Below are 16,595 nucleotides of genomic sequence, written 5' to 3' on the forward strand. Positions count from 1 at the left end.
ACCTAGGCAAACTCAGCGACCCGCCACCAGTGCACTGGGCAGGAAGCGGGAGCCCAAGAGGAAGTCTGTGTAGGGTGTAGCGACCTCTCTTAGTCGGCAGCCCTAGGGAAACCCACGTGGAAGGAGCGGCCTGGAGATATTGGGGCGGAGCTGAACGAAAAGGGGGCGTGAGGGCCGAGCCGGAAGGGGAGGTCTAGGGCCCGCCAGGCCACAGCTGGGCGGGGCGAAGTGGGAGGCGCGGGAGGGCTGCGCGAGCTTTGCTGTGCAGCGAACTGGAGACCATGTCAGGGGGCAGCAGCTGCAGCCAGACTCCGAGCCGGGCCATCCCTGGCACTCGCAGGGTGGTCCTTGGCGATGGCGTGCAGCTACCGCCCGGGGACTACAGCACCACTCCCGGCGGCACGCTCTTCAGCACCACCCCGGGAGGTAGGCACGGGCTGGGGCGTCGCAAGCGGGCCCTGGGTGGACCGAGCGGGAGGGATCAGGAATCGCTGATTGGACTCGGCGTCCACACTCGAGGGCGCTGTAGCCAGAAAGAACGGAAAAGGGGCGTCAGGGAGGCAGCAGGGGTCACGGAGTTGGTCTGCCTTCTAGGTCTCTGGGCGCATCGTCCAGAGCCCTGGCTGCAAACTGTCCCATCAGTTTTCTCCTGCAAGAGACGGCGGAGTGTCCCCCAAACACTGACAAGCACGGTTACAGGACTGCCACTTGCCTAGGGATGTTGCAGTTTTGAGCTGGATAGGGTGGGGACAGGGTGGCCCACGGATCAAGGAAAGGCCTGGGCTGGAGTTCTAAAGCGATGGGCATTTTCTTTTGGAATAATTGCCTCCTGCAGAGCCCTTTTTACTTCCCGAGGACTCCTAGTGTTGCGTTGGACACGCGCCCTTTTACCAAAGCGTGGGGCCGAGAGTGCTGGCTTGAGCAGCGCTCCTCCGGCACCTGTGGCATGTTCCGTATTTACGCGTGTGGGATCCCCACGAAGGAGCCGGGCGCCGCTGGCAGAGCTGTGCGGAGGAACACGTTCCTCTGTCCGAGGGGAGGGGGGTACCGTGTGACCTCCCTGGGAGTGGATGAGGAAGAGGAAGCTGAGCTGGCACCGGAGGGGGCCAGCCTTGAGCTGCCTCCGGGAGTCCCGCATTCCCTCCCAGCTTGGGAGTCCCTGCGCACAGGCGCTGATGAAACGTACCCGCCCGTTTGCATGATGAAATCCTCGTGGCTCACCACTTCCCTCCCGTCTCCCCCACCTCCTTTTTCCTTTCCCTCCCTTATGTGCTTAACGCTACTTCCCAAACTACTCGAGAACACTAGAGATCCTGGCGCACTGCTGAGTGGCGAAGGAGTGTCCCCCGTGGGGGAGGGACTGAAGGCTGTCTCCTAGCCCGCCGCCAGGCCACATATTCATTTTCTCAGGCAGCTGTTCCACCACCATCGATCAGAGCCAGATGCGAGGTCTTTGGGACTACTGAGTAATCTTAGAGATTGTTGCCCAATCGTGCCTTTTATTCCGTAGATCGCCACGCTGGGGTCCCCGAAAGCTTGAGCACGTGTCTGTTGTGCATTGTCATACCGTTTTCCTAGATTGAACCAGAAATAGCAATCGGGTGAAGAAGAGGACACTGCTGTTTCTTTTATTAGAAAGTATCCCAGGGAAAGTTCTCGGCTCTTGCCACCCTTGACTTGAATTTTCTTTCCTTTGAGGAGCCCTTTTGTAGTCCATGTTGTTTCCCTTTGTCTTCCTCATGATGTTTGGCAGGACCTTTTCCTGATACTCTTGGAGTTCCTTTTTTTTTTTTTAAGAGAGAGTGAGAGAGGAGAGAGAGATTTTTTAATATTTATTTATTTATTTTTTTTAGTTCTCGGCGGACACAACATCTTTGTTGGTATGTGGTGCTGAGGATCGAACCCAGGCCGCACGCATGCCAGGCGACCGCGCTACCGCTTGAGCCATATCCCCAGCCCGCTCTTGGAGTTCTTAGTCCTGAAAGCTCAAGTAGCCCTTTTTTGCCCCCTTTGTTGCTGGGTGCGATGAGATAGATGGGTAAGCAATAGTCAGGGGTACTGTTTACAAGGAACTTGGATCTATTTCCCACTTTGGACTGGGGCTTTTGGCATACCACAGCAAAACCTCCCTAAGTGTCTTTAGAAGCTCCTGCATCAGAGTTTAATGTTACTTTCTGAGGACAACTGGAAGAAAGCAGGGCTAGGAGCCCCAAACTAGCTTTCTTTTGGCAATACTAGGGATTGGACCCAGGGCCACATACATGCTAGACAAGCACTCTACTACTGAACTACATCCCCAGCCTTTTAAAATTTTTATTTTTTGAGACAAGCTCAAAGTTGACCAGGCTGGCCTCAAACTAGTAATTGGGTCTCCTGCCTGAGCCTCCCCAATAGTTGTATTGTGTTTTGTGGAGCCAGCACAAATCACAGTCCATAACCCAAGGAAACCCAGCTTCTACCAAAGTCTGCAAACTTGTTGGCCTAGGCATGAAATCTTCCTCCCAATCCCACTTCATCTCACCTGTTGATGTAATGAAAAATGGTCACACCTTGACAGTCTTTTGTTCAACTCCTGAGTACTGTTCTTAGTCTTCTCTATGCTTGGGAATTATCTGATGATGCCTTTAAATGCAGATTTTGATTTTGTAGGTCTGGGGTGGGACTGAGATTTTTGCATTTCTAACTAGCTCCCAGCTTTTGTTCCATAAAACATAATCTGAGTACTCAGGAATTTCTGGGATTCTATACAGCTTCCCTTGTCCTTTCAGATCTCTGGCAAAAAATGATGATTCTATATAGGTAAAATTTTCTTGAGGCTGGGTCTAGAGAGACACACTTTTGATAGAATGTCTGTATGGCTTCCTTGCAGCTTTCCCTGAAGAGCTATTGCAATAAGTCACTCCAGCTGGGAATGGCCCTCAAGTGTCTGTCTCTGGAGGCTAAAAAGTGATCCATATCCATTCCTGTGGCTCTGTTTGCTTTCTATGGTCATTAGCCCTTTGTAGACTGAGCCACTGAGCTGAGGTTAGGTATCCAGAGAACTTGAGAGATTTGTTATGTGTGAATATTTGAGTCTGTGAAAATTCCAGTGATACCATAAACAACAAAACCTTCAAATGGGTCAAGAAATCTTTCCTCCTCCCTTGTCCATATCCACATTTCCCAGCCTGTGTTGGACGTTTGACCCTAAAGAGTACAGGGGTTGCTTGGGTGAAAGTCATACCTAAGAAAGACCTGCACCATGGTAAGTTTAATCAGAGGTAAGCAGGTAGAGCTGCAGGTGTCAATTGCACCTTATTTTGTTAGACAAACAAAGTTCTGTGCCTGGGAAGCTGACCTTGGAGCAGCTGACAAGTCTCTGGTTATAGAACAGGCAGTGCTAGGAAGAAGGGAGGTATGCTGGGCACTGAAGCTAGAGTACAGCCAGTGTCCTGAGGCCTTAGTCATAGAGGGGAGAAGTTACTGTAAAAGACAGCTAAGGACGGGTTAAGAGCGTTTGGATGTTAAGGCAATGAGGGAGATAGAATGGGCCCTCTTCTCACACTGACCTGAGCTTCCTTTTTTAAAATTTTTTTTATTTATTATTATTATTATCATTATTATTATTATTATTAGTTCTGAGCTTCCTTTTAAAGTGGGACATTCTGCATTATGTCCCTCATTAAAGACTTTGACTGGGAGGTAGGGTAGAACAGAAACTGGTGTAGAGTACCCCAAACTCCCTCTGAAATCTAAGCCTCCTTTTTTGTTGTTGTTGTTGTTTGTTATTGTTATTGTTTGGGGCGCTTTTTTGTTTGGTTGATTGGTTTTGGGGTTTTGCTACTGGGAATGGAACCAGGGGCACTTAACCACTGATCTGCATCCCCAATCCTTTTTATTTTTTTACTTTGAGATAGGGCATTGCTAAGTTGCTGAGGCTAGACTTGAACTTGTGATTCTCCTGTCTCAGACTCCTGAGGCACTGGGTTACAGGCATGCACTACTATTTTCTGGCCAAGACTTCTTGTTTTTAAGGCATTCACCACACCCAGACTTAGAATAATGATCTCAACCCCAGTCTGGGGTTGCTAGTTAGAAAGATGAAGACATGCCTAAAATGGGATTGTATGTTTCCAAGAGAGTAGTATGGTTACCTGGGGGTGTGGCTCAGTGGTAGACTTGCCCAGTGTGCCTGGCTCTTGATTCCATCCCCAGCACCACAAAAAGAGAAAGTAGCATGGCCATTGTTGTGACTAGGAGAAATGGAGATGCTGGCTTAAGGGCAAAGATTTTCAGTTATAAGATGAATAAATTCTGGGGAGCTAATGTTTAGCATGGTGACTGTAGTTAATACTATATTTTTATTAGAAATTAGCTAAGAGAGTAGACATGGAAAAATCCACAGTCACACACACACACACACACACACACTCCTAAGTACAGTAATGGATGTGTTAATTTGTGGTAATCGTTTCATAAATGTTTTGCAGTATGATAGCAAATCATTATGTTGTACACTTTGTATGCAGTTTTTGTAACTATTACATCTCAATATAGCTGGGGATAAAAAGAATTATAATCATCAAAGGCATAGCTATAGAATGGAGTGATTGGACCTCCCCCTGCCCTTGGACCCTATCACCCACAGGACTTTTTGATACTCAAGTGAGGACTCTTCCCTCTATACTGTTACCCTGAGAGGAAAGAGTCTTGATTTGATGTTGTTCCAGAAAATAAGATAGGAAAGAGTGGTGATACTGGAAACAGAACTTTTTCTTTTTCTTTTTCTTTTTTTGTACCAAGGATTGAATCCAGGGGCACTTAACTACTGAGTCCCATTCCCATCCTTTTTTATTTTTTATTTTGAGACAGGTCCTTGCTGAGTTGTTGAGGCTAGCCTCAAACCTACAGTCCTCCTGCCTCAGCCTCTGGAGATGCTGGGTTATAGGCGTACGCACCTTGCCCAGCTTATACACGTGAATCCTTGCAAGTTCAAACAAATAAAAAGCTGTTACTTTCTGGTCTGGCACCATATCGGTGTTCTCTCCATCGTGATTCATAAGAAATGAATCACGTGTGTTTGTTTTCATGTTTATTCTCTAGGTTAGACAGGAAGTTCTTTCAGAGCAGTCTTACTGGTCTTTATATCCCCACTGTGTAATGCCAGGTGTTCAGAAGCTGGAGAATTGGGCTGGGGTGAAACTCAATGATAGAGACTTGCCTAGCACTTACCTAGTGCTGCAAGAAAAATAAAAGGGGGGGGGGGTGAAGATTTTAAAAGAATCCTGGAATGAAAGCATTCCCCTCTAGATAATCTAGTTTCTTTGTCATCATTCCTGGATGTCAGTTGGTTAATGATAATGTTTAAGTTTTCCTTTCAGTTATAGGGTATAATTTATCTCAGATGTACCAGGGGCAGATGCTAACTTTTTCTGAGTTTCCCTACTTATTTCAGTATTACAGAGAGGCCTAGTACTCATATTACATATTCAGTTATTGCACAGGGAGTCAAAGTAAGTTTTCTTGTTCTGAGTCAGTATTGGGCCAGAGTCTCAAACTCTGGGATTCATGCTTCTTATTTAACTGTTTGCACGAGCATTGCTGGCTAGATGAGAATAGGCAGCTGTGCCTACTGGCATTGGGGTGCTCAAGGACACAGGCAAAAAGTGCACTTTGAAATCCATTTGGTATGTCCTTGTAATCTCACTGGGAGAGCCTAGATCCCAAGTCCAGAATATCAGGACTTCCTGGGTACTTAGGGAGAGTTGACTGGGTAAAAATGGCTGTATCCATTATATATTGTCATATAACAAGCCATCCCCAGAAGTCAATAACTTAAACAATGATAGTTTGTTATTGCTGTCCATTCTTTGGTCTGGTTGGGCATGACTGGCTGTTCTTTCCTGAGCTGACTCACATGCTGTGTGCAGTCAGCATCTGGATTGTCCTTATCCACATGTCTGGGACATTACTGGGAATAGCTGGAAGCCTGGGAGTTCCCTTGCTCTCACGTCATTTTGTTCTCTTGGGCTCATCTTTAGTCTAGCATGAGCTTACCAAGATGGCAGTTTGCAAGGCCTCTTATGGCCTATAGCATCATGTAGGAAGTATTCTGTTGGCTAAAGCAAGGCACCAGGGGAGGGAAGGCTGCCTAGATTCAAGGAGAAAGGAAATAACTTCTGTTGAAGGAGAGAAGCCACCTGTTCCAACAGGTATGGGAGGAGTTATGGGGTCTGTGTTGTCAGCCTTCCACAAGAGTCAGACCTCAGAGGACAGTCCTTTGAGGGAATGTGGTGCTTGTCCTGACATATGACCAGCAGAGACAGCCAGGTGAAGAAGCAGACGAGAATCCCAGGGCTGTGAACCAGCTGTTGGTTAAGAATGGCACAGCCTTCCTGAAAACACTGAGTCACAAATCCCACGCCTAACTTTCAAGGCCTTGTGTCCAGTGCCACACAGCCAACCCCACAGATGGCCACGATGTCAGGTCACCAGGCCTCACCTTGCCACTCCCCCCTCAGCCTGTCGCCTCCAAGGGTGCTGCTGGTCAGGCTTTGGGGATACTCCTCAGAGGGGTCTATGATGGGCCTGCCTCTCCCGTCACAACCATTTGAGCGTCCTTGATTTTCTGGGTACTAGCAATAGGCTGGAGTCAAGTTTCTGTCCCCAGCAGTCCAAAGTTGGGTAGGAGTGAGAATACAGAGGGTGCAGGTGGTCAGAGCTTTGGTTTGGAGCAAACAGTGTAGAGGTTACAAACCAGGATTCTTGCCTTGTTGGGGCTGGTGGTGGAGCTCAGTGGAAATGCTTAGCAATCAGGAGGCTCTGGGTTCAGCGTGTGTGCAAATGGACTTCTCTTTTTCTGTTCTTCAGCATGGGAGAGGAAAGTGGGCCTGTATTAGTTTTCAGACTAGGTGGCTTAAACAATAAAATTTGCTAGACTAGGTGGCAGTTGGAAGACCAAGATGGAAGTAAAATTGGTTTCTTCTAAGACACCTCTCATTGCCTTGCAGATGGCCACCTTCTCCCTGTGTCTTTAGTTAGTTATTTCTTTGTGGGTCTGTGTCCAAATATCTTATGGATTGGTTTTTGTTGTTAATTGTTGTTGTTTTGGAACTGGGGGTTGAACCAGGGTTGTTTATCACTGAGCTATGTCTCTAGCCATTTTTATTTTTTGTTTTCACCCAGGGTCTCACTAAGTTGCTTAGGTCTCACTAATTTGCTGAGGCTGGCCTCAGACTTGTGATCCTCCTGCCTCAGCCTCCTGAGCTGCTGGGATTACAGGCTTGTGCCACCATGCTGGTTTGGATTTAAATGTCCCCTAACGGCTCATGTGTTGAAAACTTGTTCCCCGGCTGGGGATGTGGATCAAGCAGTAGCGCGGTCGCCTGGCATGCTTGTGGCCCAGGTTCGATCCTCAGCACCACATACAAACAAAGATGTTGTGTCTGCCAGAATAAATAAATAAATACTAAAAATTCTCTCTCTCTCTCTCTCTCTCTCTCTCTCTCTCTCTCTCTCTCTCTCTCTCTAAAAAAAAAAATTAATAGTCTTTATTTAAAAAAAAAAAAAGAAAACTTGTTCCCCAGCTGATGGTACTATTGGGAGGTGATCAAAACTTTAGGAGGTGGGGCCTAGTTAGGAAGAAAGACATTGGAGAGGTCCCCTTGAAAGGGATTCTTGGAACCCCATCTCTTTTTGTGCTTCCTGACTGTCATGAGAGGTACAGCTTTGCCCTGCATGGCCTTCTGCCAATGTGTTCTACATCACCACAGGTGTCAAAGCGATGCAGTCACCTAGCATGGACTGAAACTTCTGAATGCATGAGCCAAAGCCAGTCTTTCCTCCTTTGAAATTGTTTAGCTCAGGTATTTTTCAGAGGGACCCAAAGCTGAGATTTTTTTGGGGGGGAGGGGCGGGGGATACTGGGGACTGAGCCACATCCCCAGCCCTATTTTGTATTTTTTATTTAGAGACAGGGTCTCACTGAGTTGCTTAGTGCCTTGTCTTGTCGTTGCTGAGGCTGGCTTTGAACTCGATCCTCCTGTCTCAGCCTCCCGAACTGCTGGGATTACAGGCTTGAGCCCCCGCACCCAGCTCTATTGACTGAGCTATATATCCCTATCCCTTAACCTAATCTTTTAAAAGACCTTTCTCCAAATGTAGTTATATTCTAGGTTACTGGGGATTGTCTTCGATGCATGAGTTTTGGGGGGAATACAGTTCAACCTATAACAGCCACTCCCCATTCCCACAGGGACAGCTGTCCTTGCTATTTGTAATAAGAGACATCAGAAGGGCACTCCCTCTTGGTAGTGGATTTCAGGGATACTTTCACCCTCCTCTGAACACAGTGCATTTTAAAGTGCTAGGGGTTAGGTAAGGGATGGGGAAAGAGCTTGGCCAGCTTTGAGAATAATTGTTTTATCTGTTTTGTTCTGAAAGTCTCTGTAAAAACTTTGTCCCTCTTGTTTATTTTATTTTTTATCTTTTTTGCAGTGCTGCAGATCAAACCTAGGGCCATGCATATGGTAGGCAAGTGCTCTACCACTGAGCTACACGCCTTCAGCCCTTAATTTTCAAATAAACTGACCTGTTCTGTCACATGTCAGGGTCCCTAAGGGAGACAGACTAACCCAAAAGACCCTTTGCAACTGACTGATCACCTCCATTTGGTATCCATTCGCTTCATAAGATTCCTGGCCCCTGAGATATATTGGGATCTTGGTTCTGTTTGCAGAATCTGTGGGGCCAGAGGTGATGAAAAATCTTGGACTAAGCGTGCTCTGCTTTCTTCACCAAGTTTTTCTCCCTGGCAAGTCTGTTCTGCTTTGCTAAATAGACTGCCCAGCAAGAAAAGCCATCCAGGCACATGCTTCTCCAGTGCATGTAGCCGAGAGGGAGAGAAGAGAGAGACAGAAAGAAGTCTAGGCAGACCCCAGCATGTCTGCGAATTTGCCTCCAGGACAACCTGGAGCCACTGCTCAGAACTGCAGTACTTAGTTCACAGGCCACTGGCTTGAGCCTGAGCCCAGGCATTTAAACCTCCCCCTGAACCCTGTTGTGAAATGCTCTCCCTCTCCCTGGAATGGGAACAGCAGTTCTAGGAATTCTGTCCTTGTACTTTCTTAATCCTCGTGTTCCCCATTCAAGGGGAAGTGTGCTGGAGCCAGGAGAGGCCCAGGGGAAAGTAAGGGAGGAACTGGGCTCAGTTTACAGATGTCACATCCAACAGCAGAATGTGGGTACAATAGGGGGATGGATGGGCAAGAACTCAAGGCAGGCATCTTCCTTTGGGGAACATCCTGTTCTGGACACACTGAGAGTCTAGGTAAAGGCCTGAAGACCCCTTTACTATTCCCAGTAGGAAGGAGCATTGGCTGAGAGTTGGTACCCCAGTCTGCCCTGCCTTTTTTCTTTCTTTTTTTTTTTTTTTTTCCTTTTAGTACTGGACCCAAGAGAGCTTCTACCACTGAACTATATCCCCAGCTTTTTAAAATTTTATTTTGAGAGGGAACACCCCAAGTTGCCCAGGCAATCTACCACCTCCGATCTATGCCTTGACAATTTTTAAAAACAGATAATATTTAGAATTGGAGTCAAGACTGAATGGGTCTAGCTGGGTACAGTGGGGCACACCTGTAATCCCAGTGACTCAAGGAGGCTGGGGCAAGAGGGTCATAAGTTCAAAGCCAGCCTCAGCAATTTAGTGAGGTCCTAAGCAATTTAGTGAGACTTTGTCTCAAAATAAAAAAGGGATGGGGGGCTGAAATTGTGACTCAGGGGTAGAGTGCTTGCCTAGCATGTGCGAGGCCCTGGGTTTGATCCTCAGCACCACATAAAAATAAAGATTTTTTTTTTTTTAAAAGCTTCATTTAAAAAAAAGGGGGGGGGGGAATGGGGACTTTGCTCAGTGGTAAAGTGTCCTGGGTTTAATCCCCAGTACAAAACCAAACAAAAAAAGCAGGCTGGGTCTATCTCTGGATGGATGGCTCAACCTTTCTGATATATTGATATATATCAGTTTCCTCATCTGCAGATTGATGATAATAGTGATGTCATCCTCCTTGTGGGGAGGGGAGTTATGGGAGGAACCGTGGTATAGGTTATGAGCACAGATGGGTATGATGAGTAACGACAGATGGTGATGGTGATTGATGTATGCATATCACATGAAAATCTTAAGTGTTTATTCATGCAGTGCATATACATACATTTATTTGTGTTCCTTGGCTTCTGAGGAGCTTCCTATTCCTGGCTTGTGACTTTTTTCTCTGATTATGTATAGGGTCTCCCAAGTAATCTATCTCTTTTTTTTTTTTTTTTTGGTACTGGGGTTTGCACCCAGGGGTGCTTTACCACTGATATATATATATATATATATATATATATATATATATATATAGTCCTTTGTATTTTGAAACAGGGTCTCACTAAATCGCCCAGGCTGACCTCAAAACTTGTGATTCTCCTGCCTCATCCAGGGATTACAGGCCCAACTCAAGGGGTTTTTTTTTGGGGGGTGGGGGGTATCAGGGATTGAACTCAGGGGCACTTGACCACTGAGCCACATCTGTAGCCCTACTTTGAATTTTATTAGAGATGGGGGTCTCACTGAGTTGCTTAGCACCTCAGCTAAATTGCTGAGGCTGGCTTTAAACTCTCCATCCTCCTGCCTCTGCCTCCCCAGCTGCTGGGGCACTCGGCCTCAAGTGATTTTCTAAGTTACATGGATATCATACTTTATTCTTGTAGGAGAATCTTCCCCCGCCCCCTTTGGTACTGGGGATCAGATCCTGAGTTGTGCAGATGCCAAGTAAGCATTCTACCTCTGAGCTGCATTTCCAGCCCTCAGTGAATCTTGAGGGTTGTTATTAAGTCTTTATGATACTCTAGTGAGGGATGAATTTTGTTCTTATCCTCTTCTTGTAGCCACAGCTCAGAGTTAAGGGACTGGAATGTGGAATGTGGTGAAACCTGATTTGAGCCCAGAATTTCTGCCTGTAACCCCATACTATTTGCATATTTAAGCATCTGCCAAAACACGAGATCCTAAAAATAGATGGCACAAGGCTAGTGCTTTAAAAATAGTCTGACTGAGCCTAATACAAGGCTGTTTTTTACAGGTGAGAAAACTACACCCTGCCCCTTGGGTCCCAACATATCCCTCTGTTTGGAGACTTTATATATATATATATATATATATATATATATATATATATATATATATATATATATATATACTGTATATATACTGGACTCTAATCATTTGTTTTTGGGTTTTTGTTTTGTTCTGTTTTGTTTTGTTTTGTTTTGTTTTGTTTTGTTTTGTTTTTTGATACCAGGGATTGAACCCATAAGCACACAACCACTGAGCCATATCTCCAGTCCTTTTTATTCTTTTTAATTTTGAGACAGGGTCTTGCTAAGTTACCTAGGTCTTTGCTAAGTTGCTGAGGCTGGCTCCTCCTTGGCTCATGATCCTCCTCTCTCAGCCTCCTGAATTGCTGGGATTACAGGCATGCACCACTGCACTCGGCTCTATAACTTGAATCCTACTTGTACTAGCTTTAATATTTTTCTAACACTTTATTTATTCAATTTATTTTTCTGTAGTACTGGAGATTGAACCCAGAGGCATTCTACCACTAAGCTATGTATTCAGCCCTTTAATTTTGATTTGTATTATTACATTTTAATTTATATCACATGTTGTATAGAATACACCCTACATATCATCATTAAATTATATATTGTGTGTTAAAAGGAAACTTGATGTCACTACTATATATGGGAAACCAGATTCACTTGCCATAAATAGAAGGTAACTATAAAAAGATACACAATGACAGTTTTTAAATTCTAGCTAGATTCCATTGCCTGCTGAAGGCTCTGAGCCTGAGGTCTGCTCTTTTGAGTCAGTAACTGCTGTTAAGGTATTAAAGACACATAGTGCTGATTTGGACATGATGGGCACAACATGAACAACCCGCTCTGTTCACTGTCATCTGATACATCACAAGGATCTTGGGTCCCTCGCCTTGGGAAACACTCCCTCAAATGGTATCATGGAGGCAGGTCTACATAGGAGGGGTCCTGGGTGTGGTTTAATTTTTTTTTTTTTAAAGAGAGAGAGAGAATTTTAATATTTATTTTTTAGTTTTCGGCAGACACACATCTTTTTTTTTTTTTGTATGTGGTGCTGAGGATCGAATCTGGGCCACACGCATGCCAGGTGAGCACGCTACTACTTGAGCCACATCCCCAGCCCCTGGGTGTGGTTTAAGAATGGTGAATAATTCAGTGAGACAGTTCCTCACCTAGGGAGTAAGACTACCTTGTAATGAATAGAACACAGATTGTACAAACTCTGAAGTGTGGTGACATCAGCAAAGGTAGCAGGGGGCTTCAAAAAGAAGAAAGCCTTTGTGGGGCAGGTAACCTATCTGCCACAAAGCCCCAGCAGGAAAAATTTACATTTTTGCGAGTCTGGGTGAATAGCTTCATTTTCCCTTTATTCATCTAGAAAATGGGATTAAAGATACCTATTCTGAGTATTCCACAGGAAGTACTGTAAGGACAGGATGGAATAATGAATAGAAATGCATCTTTTTCACTTTCAAGTATGATTGTCATGGGTAATTAACACTGAACTCTGATGGGTGAGCAAGTTGAGGGATTTTAGGGACCAAGAGCTCTAAGAAGACAAAGGTGCACACCTGTAATCCCAGTGACTGGGGAGGCTGAGGCAGGAGGATCACAAGTTCAAAGCCAGCCTCGGCAATTTAGTGACGCGCTAAGCAATTCAGTGAGACCCTGTCTCTAACAAAATATTTTAAAAAGAGCTGGGGATATGGCTCAGTAGTTAAGCACCTCTGGGTTCAATCCCTTGCACTCACACACACACACACACACAAAGACAAAGATGCAGTCTGATGGCCCGTGAGTGTTTCTTGCAAGTGTCAAGGCCGTGAAGAGGTGGCCGACTCCTAGGTTATAGTCAGGCTGCTGGATGAGCCTCCCTCCTTCTTGGTCCAGATTTTTATAAAAGAACCAACTACCTCTGTTGTAACCCTGCCTCCAAGAAGTGGAAAAACTGGCAGGCAGGGGGGTTTAAGGTGGCTTTACCAACCTCCCTGTGCCTTTCAGGTACCAGGATCATCTATGACCGGAAATTCTTGATGGAATGTAGAAACTCACCTGTGGCCAAAACACCCCCAAGGGACCTGCCCACCATTCCTGGAGTCACCAGCCCAGCCAGTGATGAGCCCTCCATGGAAGCCAGCCAGAGCCATCTGCGCAACAGTCCAGAAGATAAGCGGGCAGGCGGTAAGTGGCCACGCTCGTGCAGGCAGTCTCCAGGGAAGGGAAATGTCCTGTCCTCTGGGGGGAATTCCAGGGAGGGGAATGGTGGTGACCCTTTCCCACACCCTATGGAGCACTTCAGACTCCAGAGGGTGGGAGTTGGGATGGAGAGTAGAACTCTCAGAGGTACCAATTTTGTCCTTGAAAGGGGCCCAAGAACCCCAGGAAAGGTGATTTGACACCACCAGGTCATGTAAACAGCAGGATCTTGTCTAAAATGGCAGTGACTTCACACGGTTTTCATAAGCATGGCCCTCTGTATAATTCCCCAAAGCATTACTGTGCACGTGCAATGCTTGGACTACACCCATGGTGCTCGTGATGCAGGAGACAACTTAAGACGCAGTGTACTCGCCCTCTGTGAAATCACATGTCTACAAGATAAAAAACACATCCGGCAGTCTCCTGGCTGGGTGTTTGTTCCTTAGTGGATCCTCTGTGAAGACATAGAAACAATGTGGCCCGTTGTCTTTGCAGCTTCGACATTTGGTAGCCAGGTACTTCCTGGTATCCCCACCTCCCAAGTAATCAGAGCAGCCACCCTGGCAGCTATGGGTGTAAAAGGGCTCTTTGTGACAACATGACTAGCTTGCCAGAGCATCTGAGTTCTCTGCTGTGGGTAATGTAGTTTAAGTACTGCTAGATGACCTTAGTCAGACTGGAACCCACTGACCCATCACTAGACCCAATGCACAGGCTCAGACCCAGACAGGAAGCAACTGGACTTGGGCTAGGCTTGCTCTGCTGACAGCAGCAGAATCCGTTTCCCCAGGCCTGCAGGATGTGATTCATAATCACCTTGGGAATGCCAACAGCCAAGACAGGCAATAGTTGCTTTCTCTCTTTTTTTTGAACCCGGGCATCATGCATGCTGGGCAGGCGCTCTACCACTGAATCATATCCCCAACCAGTTGCCTTTTCTTAGATTCAGGGCTGGAAGGGAAGTGAGCTGTAGTAGGAAAGTGGATTTGGGCACACAGAGAGAACAGTGTGACACATGCTATAAGGTGGTGTGGTCACCTGACATTTGTTTAAGGATGGAGAGATTCATGGGTCATAGCACAAGGGATGAAGTTCACCAGCACCTGAAACTTGACTCACCACCAGCTGAAGGCTGTCACTCCCTGTTCACGCACCCCTCCCAGTTTCTAGAACTGCTGTGGCCTATAACAAATGCAGGGCTGGCCTTGTGTGCCAGGTGGCAGCTCTGAACCCCAAATAGTGGTCTAGTTCGTCCCACATGGTTGTTAGTATAGGGTAGTGGGCATTTTAATTTTGTTCAATTAGATACAAGAAACCAAGTCTCTTGAACCAAGTCTCTTGTAAATATAACCAGAAGAAAAAAGCCAGCTTCCCTATTTGGGAGACAGAGCAGGCATTTTACTATCTACTACCTTGGAGCAGTCTTGCCCAGGAGACCATGAATGAGGCAGTTCCCTTTAAAAGAAAAAAATCTACTGCAGCATGAATTACTTGGAAATGTCACTGAAAGAAGATGGAGGACACTGAGTGGCTGAATTGTCCAGATAACTGCTTTACTGCAAGGTCAGGCTATCCTATGGGCCGTAAGATGTAGGCCTAGTTAGTAGGTTACCTAGGGTACCATTTTCCTTCTTTCCTTTTTTGGGGGGAGGTATTGGAAATGGAACTCAGGGGCACTTTACCAGTTAGCCACATCCCCAGCCTTTTTTTTTTTTTTTTTGGAGACCATGTCTAACTAAGAGTTACTTAAGGTCTTTCTAAGTTGCTAAGGCTGCCTGGCGACTTGTGATCCCAGTCACAAGTAACCACTAACCCTTATTAAAAATAAATTAGCTGGACATGGTGGCGCATGCCTATAATCCCAGCGGCTCAGGAGGCTGAGGGAGGAAGATCACAAGTTCAAAGCCAGCCTCAGCAAAAGAGAGGTGCTAAGCAACTCAGTGAGACCCAGTCTCAATAAAATACAAAATAGGGCTGGGGGTGTGGCTCAAGGGTTGAGTACCCCTGAATTCAATCCCCAAAACATACACATGTGCCTACATACATACTTACATACATAAATAAGCCAGATATGGTGGTGCATGGCTATAATCCCAGCAACTCAGGAGGCTGAGGCAGGAGGATCACAAGTTCAAGGCTAGCCTCAGCAACTTAATGAGGCACTAAGCAACTTGTGACATCCTGTTTCAAAATAAAAGATGTTAAAAGGACTGGCAATGTGGCTCACTGGTTAAGCTCTCCAGAACCAAAAAGATAAAAATAAAAATCAGAAAAATGCAGGAATATCACTTCCTCTATGAGAGAACTTAGTGTCTATTCTTGGTTTGGGGATTAGGAAAGAGAGCATAGTCAGGCATGGAAGCTTCAGGCCTATGCTTCCAGGAATTCATAGCCTAGTCCTGCCTTCCTTTACATTCTTTCCCATCATAAGGTTAGCCCATGTTCTTCTTAAAGGAACAACCGAATTAAAAAATAGGCCCTCTCCCTGGCCTCTAAGTCATCAACACACCCATTTGCTCATTGCTTCCCTGCCCTCTGTCTCTTCTCTCCATAGGTGAAGAGTCACAGTTTGAGATGGACATTTAAGGAACCAGCCTTGAGATGGAGCAATGCTTCTGGGCCCCTCAGGCCCTTCTCGGGAGAAGAGTCACACCAGCCAGGCCTTATGAAAGTTTTTGTGCTGGGCAGTCGTCGGGCTTGGGGTCTGCCACCCTGTCCCCTCACTCAGGGCACCTGCTCCCCTCTCCTCTTTGTGAACACCAGCACATACCTCCTCGTGCCTCCATTGATACAGGAGCTGCTACCCTAAAGGGAATGACTCTCTTACCCACCCAAGTGCCAGAAAGGGGTCACAGAGGAGCCCTTATGAAAGATCATCTGGCGCTTCCAGCCCCATCGTCTGGGACACACCCACCCTTTCCTGAGGTTGGGGTGCCTGGGAAAGCTCCCCTCCACTTCCCTAAGAGAGGAAATAAAAGCCACCCTCTCCCTAGGGCCAAGAGTTGGGCCCTGTCTGAGCTCCTTTCAACTCCAAGTGATAATTAATACCAGCTATTATCTGTTCAGTGCTTACAACGCATTTTCCTTTACATTATCTCATTTGATTCTCACACTGATTCTGTAGGTAAGTAGAGCAAGCACTATCTTTATTTTAACAGCTAAGAAGACTGGCTTGAGGGAAGCTAGTAAATGACACGTGGCACTAGGTTTGAGCTCGGCTACTTTTTTTTTTTTTTAATATTTTAGTTCTCGGCGGACACAACATCTTTGTT

The 16,595-nt window shown here is 46.1% G+C and overlaps 1 protein-coding gene across 1 annotated transcript; it reads left to right on the top strand.

The window, feature by feature from the left end:
- The first annotated feature begins 207 nt into the window (after window positions 1-207).
- Window positions 208-16,357, top strand: EIF4EBP1 (eukaryotic translation initiation factor 4E binding protein 1). The gene is made up of 3 exons (XM_081268939.1): window positions 208-426; window positions 13,126-13,305; window positions 15,878-16,357. The coding sequence occupies exons 1-3, from the start codon at window positions 282-284 to the stop codon at window positions 15,907-15,909; spliced, it is 357 nt and encodes a 118-aa protein (XP_081125065.1). The 5' UTR covers window positions 208-281; the 3' UTR covers window positions 15,910-16,357.
- Window positions 16,358-16,595: the final 238 nt, after the last annotated feature.

The sequence above is a fragment of the Spermophilus citellus genome, assembly GCF_964194105.1.
Source record: "Spermophilus citellus genome assembly, chromosome: 16".
NCBI classification, from domain to species: Eukaryota; Metazoa; Chordata; class Mammalia; order Rodentia; family Sciuridae; genus Spermophilus; species Spermophilus citellus.

What these genes read in the sequence shown, in the direction of transcription:
- EIF4EBP1 (XM_081268939.1), top strand. Translation starts at nt 282, where the DNA reads ATGTCAGGGGGCAGCAGCTGCAGCCAGACTCCGAGCCGGGCCATCCCT. An exon ending in CTTCAGCACCACCCCGGGAG is followed by an intron (nt 427 to 13,125) that starts GTAGGCACGGGC and finishes TGTGCCTTTCAG; the next exon opens with GTACCAGGATCATCTATGAC. An exon ending in AGAAGATAAGCGGGCAGGCG is followed by an intron (nt 13,306 to 15,877) that starts GTAAGTGGCCAC and finishes TTCTCTCCATAG; the next exon opens with GTGAAGAGTCACAGTTTGAG.